The sequence below is a fragment of the Lithobates pipiens genome, unplaced genomic scaffold, assembly GCF_037356315.1.
Source record: "Lithobates pipiens isolate NorthernLeopardFrog02 unplaced genomic scaffold, aLitPip1_a1.2 Scaffold_23, whole genome shotgun sequence".
Taxonomy (NCBI): domain Eukaryota; kingdom Metazoa; phylum Chordata; class Amphibia; order Anura; family Ranidae; genus Lithobates; species Lithobates pipiens.
In genome coordinates, this window is record NW_027507785.1 from 147,531,128 (window position 1) to 147,544,367 (window position 13,240).

A 13,240-nucleotide genomic window follows, 5' to 3' on the forward strand; every position below is an offset into this window, starting at 1 on the left:
GTCACAAGTAGGGGCGCTTTTGTGAAGTCCGGAATCTCAGGGAAGGTGGCGGTGAACCGCCCTGGCCATCTCCAAAGTGATCTGGTGCGGAGGCCGGGGGTGAGCTGGGCCCATGGATGGTAGTGCGGCAGCCATCTTGGCAGGAGCGTGAAGTTATGCTCATCTTTGCCGGGGTTGTTTCTTCCCACACTGCTTTCGCATCCACCACAGCACCCTCCAGCGATGCAGGAGACACACTGGGTGGTATTAGGCCGAAAAAGAGGCGAATATTAGCAATGGTTAATCAGGATGGAGCAGAATTGTGCTCCCAGAGCTACTCTGAAACACATTCGCTCACATACTGTGCTAGGCCTACGCCCCTGTATTTGCGCATATTTACATGCCTTTTCATGTACATTTTGTTTCTGGGCACAGATCCCAAGCTCTTTAATACCCCTGTTCAGCAGATCCCCTGTTTATTAGTACCCTCATTCAGCAGATCTCCTGCTTACTTGTAACCCCAGCTCTGCTGATGTCCCACTTAGTAGCATCCCTAGCTTTGCAGATCCCCTGCTCTGTAGTAACCCCCAGCTCTGCTGATCCTCTGATTTACGGATCCTACTTTGTCTCTGGTCGCTGCTCACCTCCCGCTTTATTGCTCACACGCTGCTCATCATATGTGACATCTGCTAGTTTCTCCTGCTCCAGTCCCCCAGCACTGCTGATCATCTGCCACTCAGTCCTCGCTCTCTGTTCCCCACTTACCTTCTGCTATAGCATTCCAATGTTGCACATGTCTGCTAGTTGCTCCACTCCAGTCTGGACCCCACTCACTTTCCTGCTGTTCCATGCTGAACACCAGATGACATCTGCACCAGACACTTCCAGACATCTTTCCGGTTCGCTTGTTGGATTCCCAGTGCATCCTGGGATATCTCATACCTGCAATTCCTACAAAATGAAACTACCACTGAATAAAAGCCCTCAAAAAGTACGTGATACGTGATCTCTGTAAATAGTCAACTGAAAAGGGAGGGCCTATAACAAATGCCTGGAATTTCTCCCAGCCCACTTGAAGACCCGAGACACCAAACTCTCTGACAACCTGTAGTAGTTTAACAAAAGAGCTCTCTCTACCGTCCAATTATATAAGGGCATCATCAGCGTAGAGAGAGGTTTTCTCTTCCAGAGGGCCAGAGCGGATACCCCCAATCTCAGACGTCTGCTGCACAGCCAAAGCCAATGGCCAATGCGAACAGAAGTGGAGAGAGGGGGCATCCCTGTCTAGTACCCCTATTCAAAGAGAATGGATCAGAAATATCCCTATTCGTGCGGACTCTAGCTCTCGGGTCTGCATATAGCAATCTAGCCCATTGGATAAAGTAAGGACCAAGTCTCATCCATGTCATAGTTTCCCATAAAAATGGCCATAGCCATATCAAAGGCTTTTAATACAGTATATCCAGTGAGAGGACCAAGCCACCACACCCCCTCTTTGCTGCATCGTGGATGTGCAGATACAATCTACAAATATTATCAAAGGTACTCCTGCCAGGCATGAACCTGGATTGGTCTGGTTATATGAGAGATAGAATGACCATCTGGAGTCTAAGGGCTAGTACTTTTGCTAAAATCTTTGCATCATTGTTCAGGAGCAAGATGGGTCAGTAGGACCCACAGTGCAGCCTATCTTTACCAGGTTAGGGAATAACGACAATGAGTGCTTTGTTCATGGAATCAGGAAGCTGTCCTAACTCAAGGGAGTCTTGGAACATCCAGAGGAGCCTGGTTTTGTTAGAGGGTAATAAATGTATGGCCGTTGAGATCCTGTCCAGTGTAATGGGTTTTTCAAGGGAGGCTTGCTGGAAGGTTGTGAGGGTCGGGAGGTCAAGAGATTCAAAAAATCCCATGAAGTCAGTTTCTGAGGGAAGAGCTGAATCCCCGTAAAGTGTTCCATAGTAGTCTGCAAAGGTTTGGTTAATTATGCGTTAGAGGTAATTGACCCATCAGGTAGTTGAATTGAGGGAATCAGGACATCCCGAGAGTCCACATGGGCAAGATAGGCAAGAAGTCTACTGTTCTTCCCCCCATGCTCAAGGATGCGGGCAGAGAGGTATAACTGCTGCTTCCTAGTCAAATCTACCATGTGGAGTTGAAGTGCTCTATGAGCATCTATCAGCATGCCCCGAGCCTCAGAGGAGGGAGCCCCAGAATGGTGGGTGCGAGCCTCCTCCAGAGCTTTGTGTAGAGCTTCTCGCGTCTCCCTTCCCACAGACCTATAATGCTGTAAGTGTTACACCATGCATGAAACAGTTTAGACTCAGACTTCAGGGGTCTCAGCCTATCCAGCTCCAGTTGCAGGACTGAGTTAAAATCACCTAGGATAAGCATAGGGCAGTCAGAGTGGCAAAATGGACATTAACTTCAGAAAACCTTGCAGCCATGACCGGGGAGAGAGATAAACCATGACCAAAATACAGGGGGTACCATGCTGCCCATTAGGATCTGGGATAACATGATGACATACAAAAGGTAATCCCTTACGGATTAATATTGCAACCCCCCCCCCCCCCGCAAAATTAGAATAGGTAGATTGGTAGTGTTTAGCCACCCAGTGTTTTTTGAGGGCCAAGAATTTGGAGCCCATGAGGTGGGTTTCCTGAAGGCATAGGACATGGGGTTTCACATGTCTCAGGGCCTCAAATATAGATGCTCTCTTAAATTTAGAGTTCAGCCCATGGACGTTCCATGAACAGGCATTTACTTCAGCCATGGGAAGGGAAGAAACGTATAAAATCTGAGTGGGGGTCAGTCCCAGTCCTGGTCACGACTACAAGAAAAGATACGGGTCGCAGTGCCACGCTCACACACATCCATGCATGCATCATACATACAACATTCCAACTATGTACATCAGAACTTTTAATACCTAGGGGGGGCAACAGATCCCCTGACCAGCTCCAAAAAAGAGGAGTGGGCCTATACTCAAAACTTGTACCATACATGGGGTATATGGCCTGCATCAGGAAGCAGGGAGAGTATTAGAACAAACAGAGACAAAGTTCAAAAACAAAATCAACAATTCTCAAAAGAACAAAAAATGGAAGGGGTGTGTGCCCCAAGGCAGCTCAGGCTCGGTCAGGACGAAGTCCAGGTATTTTTCCTTACAAGAATAGCTTGATCAGCCACTTTCAAGACATTAAAGCGAACAATAAAACTTGCAGTATTGAAAAAACGGGATGATGCAAGAAAATCAAGGGGAGGGAGGAGGCTTTGTTTGCAACAGCAATACCAGCAAAATAAGAAGGACATTATCAGGCTTGGGCTTTACGAGGATGAGGCAGTGACCCCCACCATGACAGGGCATCTTGTGGGGACTGGAAGGATTGGACTTTTCCATGGAAGGTGACCCGGAGGGTAGCAGGAAAAAGCATGGAATATTGAATTTCTTGCTCCCGGAGCCTCTGCTTGGCACACTGGTAACTGACTCTGTGGTTGCGAACTGTCGCAGAGTAGTCTGGGAAGAGGGATACCATGGCATTGTTGATCCGAAGACTTCCTTTCTTCCTGGCAGCCCCCAAAATGGCACCCTGATCTTTGTAGTTAACCACTACAATACAGGGCGCTTTCGCCCCCTTCCTTCCCAGCCCAATTTTCAGCTTTCATCGCTCTCACACTTTCAATGACAATTGCGGGGTCATGCTACACTGTACCCAAATGAAATTTTTATCATTTTGTTCGCACAAATAGAGCTTTATTTTGGTGGTATTTATTCATGACTCCGTTTTTTATTTTTTGCGATATAAGCGCAAAAAAAGCGGACATTTTGAAAAAAAACAATTTTCTTTTTTCTATTTTAAAAGAAATCCAATAAAATCAAATTTTGTCATAAATTTAAGCCAAAATGTATTCTGCTACATGTTTTTGGTAAAAAAAATCCTGTTAAGTGTATAATAATTAGTTTGTGTGATCACGGGCATATGTACGCAAATGATCATGTACAGATGTGTGCAGGTGAACACGTACATATGTGTGCAGATAATCATTGGAACATGTGATTTTAGTGGGACATATGTGGGGGGCATGTGTTTTTTTATTTGGGGACATGTCTTTTTATTATTTGGGGACATGTGTGGTGACATGTGTATTGTGGTGACATGTGTGTTTACACTGTGTGGTGATGTGTGTATTACAATAGACTGGTGATCAGTTAGTAAAAAGCTGTAAAAAACCCTCATCTAGCAGATCTCCTGCTTACTTGTAACTCCAGCTCTGCTGATGTCCCACTTAGTAGCATCCCTAGCTTTGCAGATCCCCTGCTCTGTAGTAACCCCCAGCTCTGCTGATCCTCTGATTTACTGATCCTACTTTGTCTCTGGTCGCTGCTCACCTCTGCTCATCATATGTGACATCTGCTAGTTTCTCCTGCTCCAGTCACCCAGCACTGCTGATCATCTGCCACTCAGTCCTCGCTCTCCAGTCCCCACTTACCTTCTGCTATAGCATTCCAATGTTGCACATATGCTCTGTCTGCTAGTTGCTCCACTCCAGTCTGGACCCCACTCACTTTCCTGCTGCTCCATGCTGAACACCAGATGACATCTGCACCAGACATCTTTCCGGTTCGCTTGTTGGTTTCCCAGTGCATCCTGGGATATCTCATACCTGCAATTCCTACAAAATGAAACTACCACTGAATAAAAGCCCTCAAAAAGCTTCAGGTGCTGTAAGCGATTGTTGTCATCAGACTTTTATGGAGGCTTTGGAGGTGCTTTAAAGCACCAAGAAAGCAACATGGGGTATCATCTTTGAAGTGAAGCAAAGTAAACACAATGTGTGAACAAGACTGTAAGGTAAATATTTTATTTAGAGACAGGTGCTTTGCTTGGAATTCAGAGTGATTTAAAAAGTGTATCTAATGTCACATTTTGATACAGGTGTAAACAGGAACCATGTTTTTTGTTTTTTGTTATCTAGGACTACCCAAAACTTTTCAACTACTAGACAGAGATATTGTAGGTGAGGTCATACACTATATAGCCGGTTTCTCCCTCAACAACTATCCAAAGGCAAATTCTCTTCCATTTAAATCATCTTACCAAAGAAAGCCTAGAAAAATAAAAAGTATTCTTCATACATTTAATTAACCACTTGATCTCCTGAAGGTTTTACCCCCTTTATGACCAGGCCAGTTATTGCTATTTAGCACTGTACTACTATACTGTAAATGCGTGGACATGCAATTCTGTATTCAAACGAAATTTATAATTTTTACACCCAAAATTAGCTTTTTTTGTGGTATTCAACGACTGGGTTTCTTATTTTTTTACTATATAGATGAAAAAAGACTGAAATGTTTTATTTTTAAATACTATTTTTTACTTTCCACTATAAAACATATCCAAAAATAAATAAATAAATGTATTAATAAACGTAGGTCAAAATGTATTCTGCTACAGGTCTTTGGTAAAAAAAATTCCAATAAGCATATATTAATTGGTTTGTGTGAAAGTTATAGCATCTACAAATAATGGTATACAGTATATATTGGATTTTGTAATTTTTTTTTATACTAGTAATGGCGGTGATCAGTGACTTATAGTGGCACTGTGATAGTGTGGCAAGCCATCTGACACTGACATCACCAGTGACCCTAATACAGTGATCAGTGCTAATACTATATACTGTCACTGTACTAAAGACACTGGCTGGGAAGGGACTAACATTTAGGGGCAATCAAGAGATTAACTGTGTGCTGAACAATGTTTACTGTGTGTACTGCGTGCTGTTTTTACAGCTTTGCAGAGAAATGGCACATCGCTGCTGTCTATAGTTTACCAACGCAGGGCTGTCATTCTCTTAGCAAATCAGCAGGTCCTGGCCACTGACTGGGACCCTCCAATTGGCTTGTGCTGCAGCGAATGACAGCTCAGGTTTCTGGGTGCGCACACACATGCACGAGCGGAGCCAGACGAAAGGCCCGATGTATAGGTACGCTACAGTGTCTGTACATATGCTGCTACGAGTCAGCAAGTGTTTAATGCTCTGTAAGAGTCCCACATTGCCAACTATCATGCAGTGGCCATCGTTAATTAGACATAGACAAAATAATCCACAGCACACAAGGGGGAAAAAATATCAATCCTGCAGCAGCTAACCTACATCTCTAATCTTCCAGGAGTATTCACCATGAAATTGATCAAGTCAAATGTTTCATTTAAGTAGCACACTTGCAAATAATTCATAAAAGGTACAGTGGTACTCTCACAAATTGAAGTATCTGTCTTGCCGCATAAAACACAGTGTAATCGACTATCATCAAATAAAGAAGGATTATTGCCTTGCGCAGCCACGCTCTTTTCAAAAAGTCACACCTGCTATGAGGAACTTATCCCCATACTGCTGTCACACAGAGGGTTTGGATCGATGAGCCACTGCAGGAGCGGGAACATGTTACTTGTTCCACTCTAAAAACGGGTAGAATATGTAACATGTTCCTGAAGGTGACTTTGTCTTTTTATTTAGCGTTCGACTGTCAATATCTCTGTGAAGGCTGTCATAAACTAGGGAGTCAAAAGGGTGGGTAAAAGGTTAAAGGGTGTTTTCCTTGGTTTGGTCAGTCTAACAATCCATATTTGTGTTGCTTTAACAGAAAAATGGACTTATACTTTCAAAGAGAAGATTTAAACGTGATGAAGAAAAAAAAGGTGTCACTGATTCCGCAGATGTTACAGAAGTTAAAGGTAGCTTCTGAATTTCTTCCTATACATAAATTGTTATATAAAAGTAGTAATATTAATAAAGATAAAGTATGTTCCTCTATGCTTTTTGTTCACTAATGTTTATTAAAAGCAAGACAGCCATGAGAAATGTTGGGGCCCCTTACATAGCTTAAGGGCTGGGCCCTCCTAGGCTTGACCACCAACATTCCTGAGGGCACACCCACTGGCTGTCCCACCAAATCCATCCACTGGCAATCCAACAAGTCATTTGAACACTCTTACAACTTAATATATGAAAATAAAAAGTGTATTCCAAGTCATCAGCCCCGTATATTCAGCAAAGAGACATACCCATATATTTGGAATTGGGGTGGCCCAATCCAGTAAAGAGACATCCCCATATATTCAAAGATGGTCCAATGCGGTAAAGAGACAGCCTCATATATTCAGCAAAGAGACATCCCCATATATTCAGCAAAGAGACATCCCCATATATTCAGCAAAGATACATCCCAATCCAGCAAAGAGACATCCACATATATTCAGCAAAGAGACAGCCCAATCCAGCAAAGAGATGTCCCCATATAGTAAATAGACAGCCCAAACCAGCAAAAAGATATCCCCATATATTCAGCAAAGAGACAGCCCAATCCAGCAAAGAGACATCCCTATATAACAAAGAGACAGCCCAATCCAGAAAGGAGACGACCCCATACAACACAGAGACAACCAAATCCAGCAAAGAGACATCCCAATCCAGCAAAGAGACATCTATATATATTCAACAAAGGGACAGCCAAGTCCAGCAAAGAGACAGTCCAGTCCAGCAGTGACATCCCCATATATTCAGCAAAGAGACATCTCAATCCAGCAGAGACATGGCCCAATAAAGCAAAGAGACATCCCCATATAGCAAAGAGACAGCCCCATTCAGCAAAGCGACGTCCTCATATATACAGCAAAGAGATGGCCCAATCTAGCAAAGAGATGGCCCAATCCAGCAAAGACATCACCATATATATTTAACAAAGAGACATCCCCATCCAGCAAAAAGATGTCCCCATATAGAAAAGAGACAGCCCCATCCAGCAAAGAGACAACCCCATACATTCATAAAACAGATGGCCCAATCTAGCAAAGAGACACCCAATCCAGCAAAGATAGCCCCATATATTTAGCAAAGAGAAATCCTAAACCAGCAAAGAGACATTCCCATCCAGTAAAGAGATGTCTCCATATAGCAAAGAGACAGCCCAATCCAGCAGAGAGACATCCCCTTTATTCAGCAAAGAGATAGCCCAATCCAGCAGAGGCATTCCCATATATTCAAAGAGACATCCCAATCCAGCAAAGAGACATCCCCATCCACCAAGGAGACATTCCCATATATTCAGCAAAGAGATGGCCCAATCAAGCAAGGAGACAGTCACATCATAGGCCCACATCCAGCAACACTGTAAATTAATTTACCAAAAAATGTAATGTCTAACAACTTGTCTTCACTCTACAGTGAGTAGTCAGTCAGGCCACTACACCCAGCATGGTTCTTATTAGAGACTGAAAAAATACTAGAGGAGATGGTCAGACTGCAGACATACTACAGGAGATGATAACAGACTGCAAACGTGCTACAGGAGATGGTCAGAGACTACATAAATACTACTGGAGATGGTCAGGGACTGAAGACATACTACAAGAGATGATCAGAGACTGCAGGCATACTACAGAAGATGGTCAGAGACTGTAGACAAACTGCAGGAGATAGTCATAGACTGCAAACATACTACAGGAGATGGTCAGAGACTGCAGATATACTACAGGAGACGATCAGAGACTGCAGACATACTACAGGATTGGTCAGAGACTGCAGGCATATTATAGGCTATGGTCAGAGACTGCAGACATACTGCAGGTGTGGATGGTGTGGTGATTGATTGATAGTTCTCCCAGGGCTTCTGTAAGAAACCACGGAGCCCCATACAGCCAACCTGACAGGACCTCCACCCAAATAAACACAGTTTATTTGGATGGGGGTCACAGTACTGATCACTCATTGTGTTAATTCAGGAAAGGAAGGAAATATTTACTGGACTCTTCCCCCACTCTCCAACCTGAAGGATCCTATTGTGTGCTTGCATCTTCCAGCAGTAAGGAGAGGAGGGAAATTGGAAACACTGCTGGGGTAGGGTGGCACACAGGGGGGCCTGGGTCACACGTGAAAAAATATGGTACACAGGGAGGGTGATCAGTGTGTTGGGGGGAGCAGTTATTGGAACTGATCCTCTGTATGGCTCTTTGCAGCAGCTGAAAGGTGGTGGGATGGAGAGGAGAAGAAGCCAGCTTTCAGCTGCTGCAGAGAAAGCCATACAGATTGCCCTCCCTGTCCACATCTGAGTCACCCTACTGCCTGGGTTCCATACATCCTTACGCAAGGATTTATTGCATCTATACATCCCTTTAAGAGGGATTAGGCATAGGGAGGGTCACCTTTTTTGATGCACTTTAATTAGCTTGACGCTATTTTGTTTCTTATGCAGCATACACACGATCAGATTTTCCATCGGGAAATGTTGGATGTGAGCTTGTCGGCAGTAAGTCCGACTGTGTGTATGCTCCATCAGACATTTGCTTTCGGAGTTTCCGCCAACACATGTTGGCTAGCAGGTTCTCAAATTTTCCGGTAACAAATGTTTCTCGTCGGACTTTCCGATCGTGTGTACACAAGTCAGTCGCACAAAAATCCAAAGTACAAACACGCATGCTTGGAATCAAGTACGAGCCATAAGGGCTCGGTCTTCTAAAACTAGCGTTTGTAACGGAGATATCGCATTCGTGACACAGCAAATTATGAAATCTCTCAATGCAGCGCATTTTCTTCTTTATAATGGTATAATAATGAAGTTGCTTTGCTGCTGATATTCACAGAGTTCTGACAAACATATTTTTTATTATTTCTAGTGATCTCCTGAATAATATATATATTTTTTTGTGTTTTGTTTGTGATCTCCATAATAATATATATTTTTTATTTTTTTTCTAGTGATCTCCATAATAATAGTTTTTTTTTCATTTTGTGTGTCAAGTTACCACAACACCATTATTATTTTGTATTTTTAACTTCAAAGATACAACTATGTTGGTGTCCCTTGTTAATTTGATATTGTATTTTTTAAATGTACCTGCCTACTCACAAACAAACTGTCCTTTTTGAAGTAAAACACATAGCCAAGTCCCACAAAAATGTTTTCATTTAATAGAGAGCACAAGGTCATAACAAAACAAAGAGGAAGACAATGATGGAGAAACAGTTTGAATTGGTGAAGACTTTGTACCCCAGGGCAGACATAAATTATTTGCCTGTCAAAATTGGTACTGTACAGTTGGTAAAAAAAAATATATATATATATAACTGTAACTATGAATCCACCCTCTATATCTTCTACCCCCACTACGTAAAGTGAAAATTAATAATAGTACAAGTGAAGCTGCTACTTAAAATATAAAAATATGTAAACTGAAATTTAACTTATAGATTGATTATCAATCAGAAAAACTAGTAGCGCTAGTGCAGTAGATCACAAAATGAATGTGATAAAAAAGCATAAACACCCATAAAAGCATAAGTGACAAAATGCAAAAAATGAAAACAGTCCTAAATTGATAGCATGATCCAAAAAAGGATCTTCATCAATTCTTGAATCTTCCACCACACCGCGTGCTTGTGACACCTCTCCCTCTGAAGAGCACACTCACCGACTTGCAATTAGTGATGGACGAACTTCCGACGGGACGTTTCGCGAAAGCGAAATGCGAACGGACCCAAACGTTCGCGAAACCGAACGTTCGCCGCGGGCCCCATTGACTTCAATGGGAGGCGAACTTTGCAAACCTTCATGTCGAATTTGCGGCCACGTGGTAATTATTAGGGGGTAAAACGTAGTCCCACCATCTGGACAATGACATAATACATGTATGAGGTGAATTTGGGATCGATAACTACAAGCATTTTTATTTTATTTGGGAAATTGTTCTAACAATTCAGGACTATGGAGCTAATGAAGGCAATGGAGGAGAGGGAAGGTCAGGGACCAGGGTAGGCAAAGAAGAGGGTGCAGGAGATGATCACCAGCAGCGTGACATACCGGAATGACACATGCACCGTGATAGAGGCATCTGACAGCAGCACCGTAATACAGAGCACTGACAGCAGCACCGTGACATACAGCGCTGACAGCAGCACCGTGACATACAGCGCTGACAGCAGCACCGTGACATACAGCGCTGACAGCAGCACCGTGACATACAGCGCTGACAGCAGCACCGTGACATACAGCGCTGACAGCAGCACCGTGACATACAGCGCTGACAGCAGCACCGTGACATACAGCGCTGACAGCAGCACCGTGACATACAGCACTGACAGCAGCACCGTAAGCAGCCCCAGGAGGAAGTCAGCACAGCACAGGGATGGTGTGATCCCCTCATAATAAGAACCCCCAGGAGGAAGTCAGCACAGCACAGGGATAGTGTGATCCCTTCATAATAAGAACCCCCAGGAGGAAGTCAGCACAGCACAGGGATATCATAAGCAGCCCCAGTAGAAATATGACACCGCTCAACCTCTTCAAAGAGGAGGGTAGGGGCATATAGTACGGTGTGCTTTTTTGGGTCAAGGAAGTGAGCCAAATGAATTAAGAAGGTCTGTGTGCTTGATTAAAAAAATAGTTTATAGACATATACATGGTCTACTGGTCACATGTGTTGAATTCCTCCGAGATCCATGCCTCATTCATTTTTAGAAATGTGAGGTAGTTAACACTGTCGTGAGCTAGGCGAGTACGCTTATCGGTCACAATCCCCCCTGCTGCGCTGAACGTCCTTTCGGACAGGACACTGGATGAGGGGCAAGCCAACAGTTCGATTGCAAATTGGGCAAGCTCTGGCCAGAGGTCAAGCCTGCCCACCCAGTAGTCTAGGGGTTCATCACTCCTCAGAGCGTCCACATCGGCCGTTAACCCAATGTAGTCGGACACCTGACGGTCTAGGCGTTCCCTGATGCTGGATCCGGATGACACCTGTCGATGGGTCGGCTGAAAGAATGACCTCATATCCGAAGTCACCAACACATCTTCAAACCGGCCTCTTCTTGCAGGCGCTGTTGGATTGGTACCCGCAAATCCTTCTCTGGGAGTGGGAATTGCTCCTCTGCCAGCGCACGCAAAAGCAGAATGCAGCATTTCTCGAAGCAAGGCCTGGAAGTGCTGCATTCTGACAGCCCTCTGCGACGGCGGTAACATTTCCGCCATTTTGTGTTTGTACCGGGGGTCTAAGTACGTTGCCACCCAGTACTGGTCCTTGACCCTCATGCTTTTTATACGGGGGTCCCTATTAAAACACTGGAGCATGAAGGCCCCCATTTGCACTAAAGTGGAAGCGGTGTGGTGGCCTGGCTCCTGCTCATCATCCAGGATAATGTCGTCCTCTTCATTCTCCTCTCCCCATCCTCGCACAACAGGGATCCCAGAAAGGTTTAAAGCATGCTCTTCTTGCTCCTGCTCATCCGCCCCGGCACCATCCTCCTCTGACTCCTCATCAGACTCCTGTTGTTGACTTGTCTCAGATAGAGTAGCCCCCCCTGGGAATTCATCCAGCATTGCGACTTCCTCATCTTCCCGCTCCTGCTCCTCCACAGCCTGATCAATGACACGACGCAATGCACGCTCCAGAAAGAAGGCATAAGGTACCATGTCACTGATGGCGCCATGGCTGCGACTGACCAGTTTGGTGATCTCCTCAAATGGCCGCAGAAGTCTGCATGTGTCGCGCATGAGCAGCCACTGGCGCGGTGAAAAAAAACCCAGCTCCCCAGAACCGTTTCTTTCGCAGAGTTCATACAGGTAGACGTTAACTGCACGTTTCTGCTGGAGCAGCCTATCAAGCATATAGAAGGTTGAGTTCCATCGCGTCGGGCAATCGCAAATAAGACGTCTGACCGGCAGATGGTGTCGCCGCTGAATGTCAGCAAGGCGAGCCATGGCCGTGTAAGATCTTCTGAAATGGGCCGAGATTTTCCTTGCCTGCCGCAAGATGTCCTGGACCCCAGGGTATTTGACAAGGAATCGCTGCACGACCAAGTTTAAGACGTGTGCCATGCACGGCACGTGCGTGATTTTGCCCTGTTTCAATGCGCTAAGCAGATTGGCACCGTTGTCACACACCACTTTACCAACTGTCAAATTGAGCGGTGTTAGCCACTCATCTGCCTGTGAACGCAAAGCTGAAAGGAGTGCCGGGCCAGTGTGGCTCTTTGCTTCCAGGCACAACAGACGCAGCACGGCATGGCAACGTCTCACCTGGCATGTGGAATAGGTTCTGGGGAGCTTGGGCGGTGCAGCAGAAGAGACGCTAGCAGCGGAAAAGGAGGAGGCAGCTGAGGAGGAGAGGGAGGAGGATGGAGTAGGAGGAGGAGAAGAAGAGTCAGGCCTGCATGCAATCCGTGGCGGTAAAACCAAATCTACACGGGTGCCACGGGTTACATG

The 13,240-nt window shown here is 44.9% G+C and overlaps 1 protein-coding gene across 1 annotated transcript in view; it reads left to right on the plus strand.

Moving 5' to 3' along the window:
- Nucleotides 1-13,240, plus strand: part of OGN (osteoglycin) — a 407,576-nt gene that overhangs the window by 63,758 nt on the left and 330,578 nt on the right. The window contains exon 2 of the mRNA XM_077452477.1: nucleotides 6,632-6,722. Coding sequence (XP_077308603.1) covers nucleotides 6,632-6,722 — 91 coding nt within the window. The remainder of the gene's footprint in view (nucleotides 1-6,631; nucleotides 6,723-13,240) is intronic.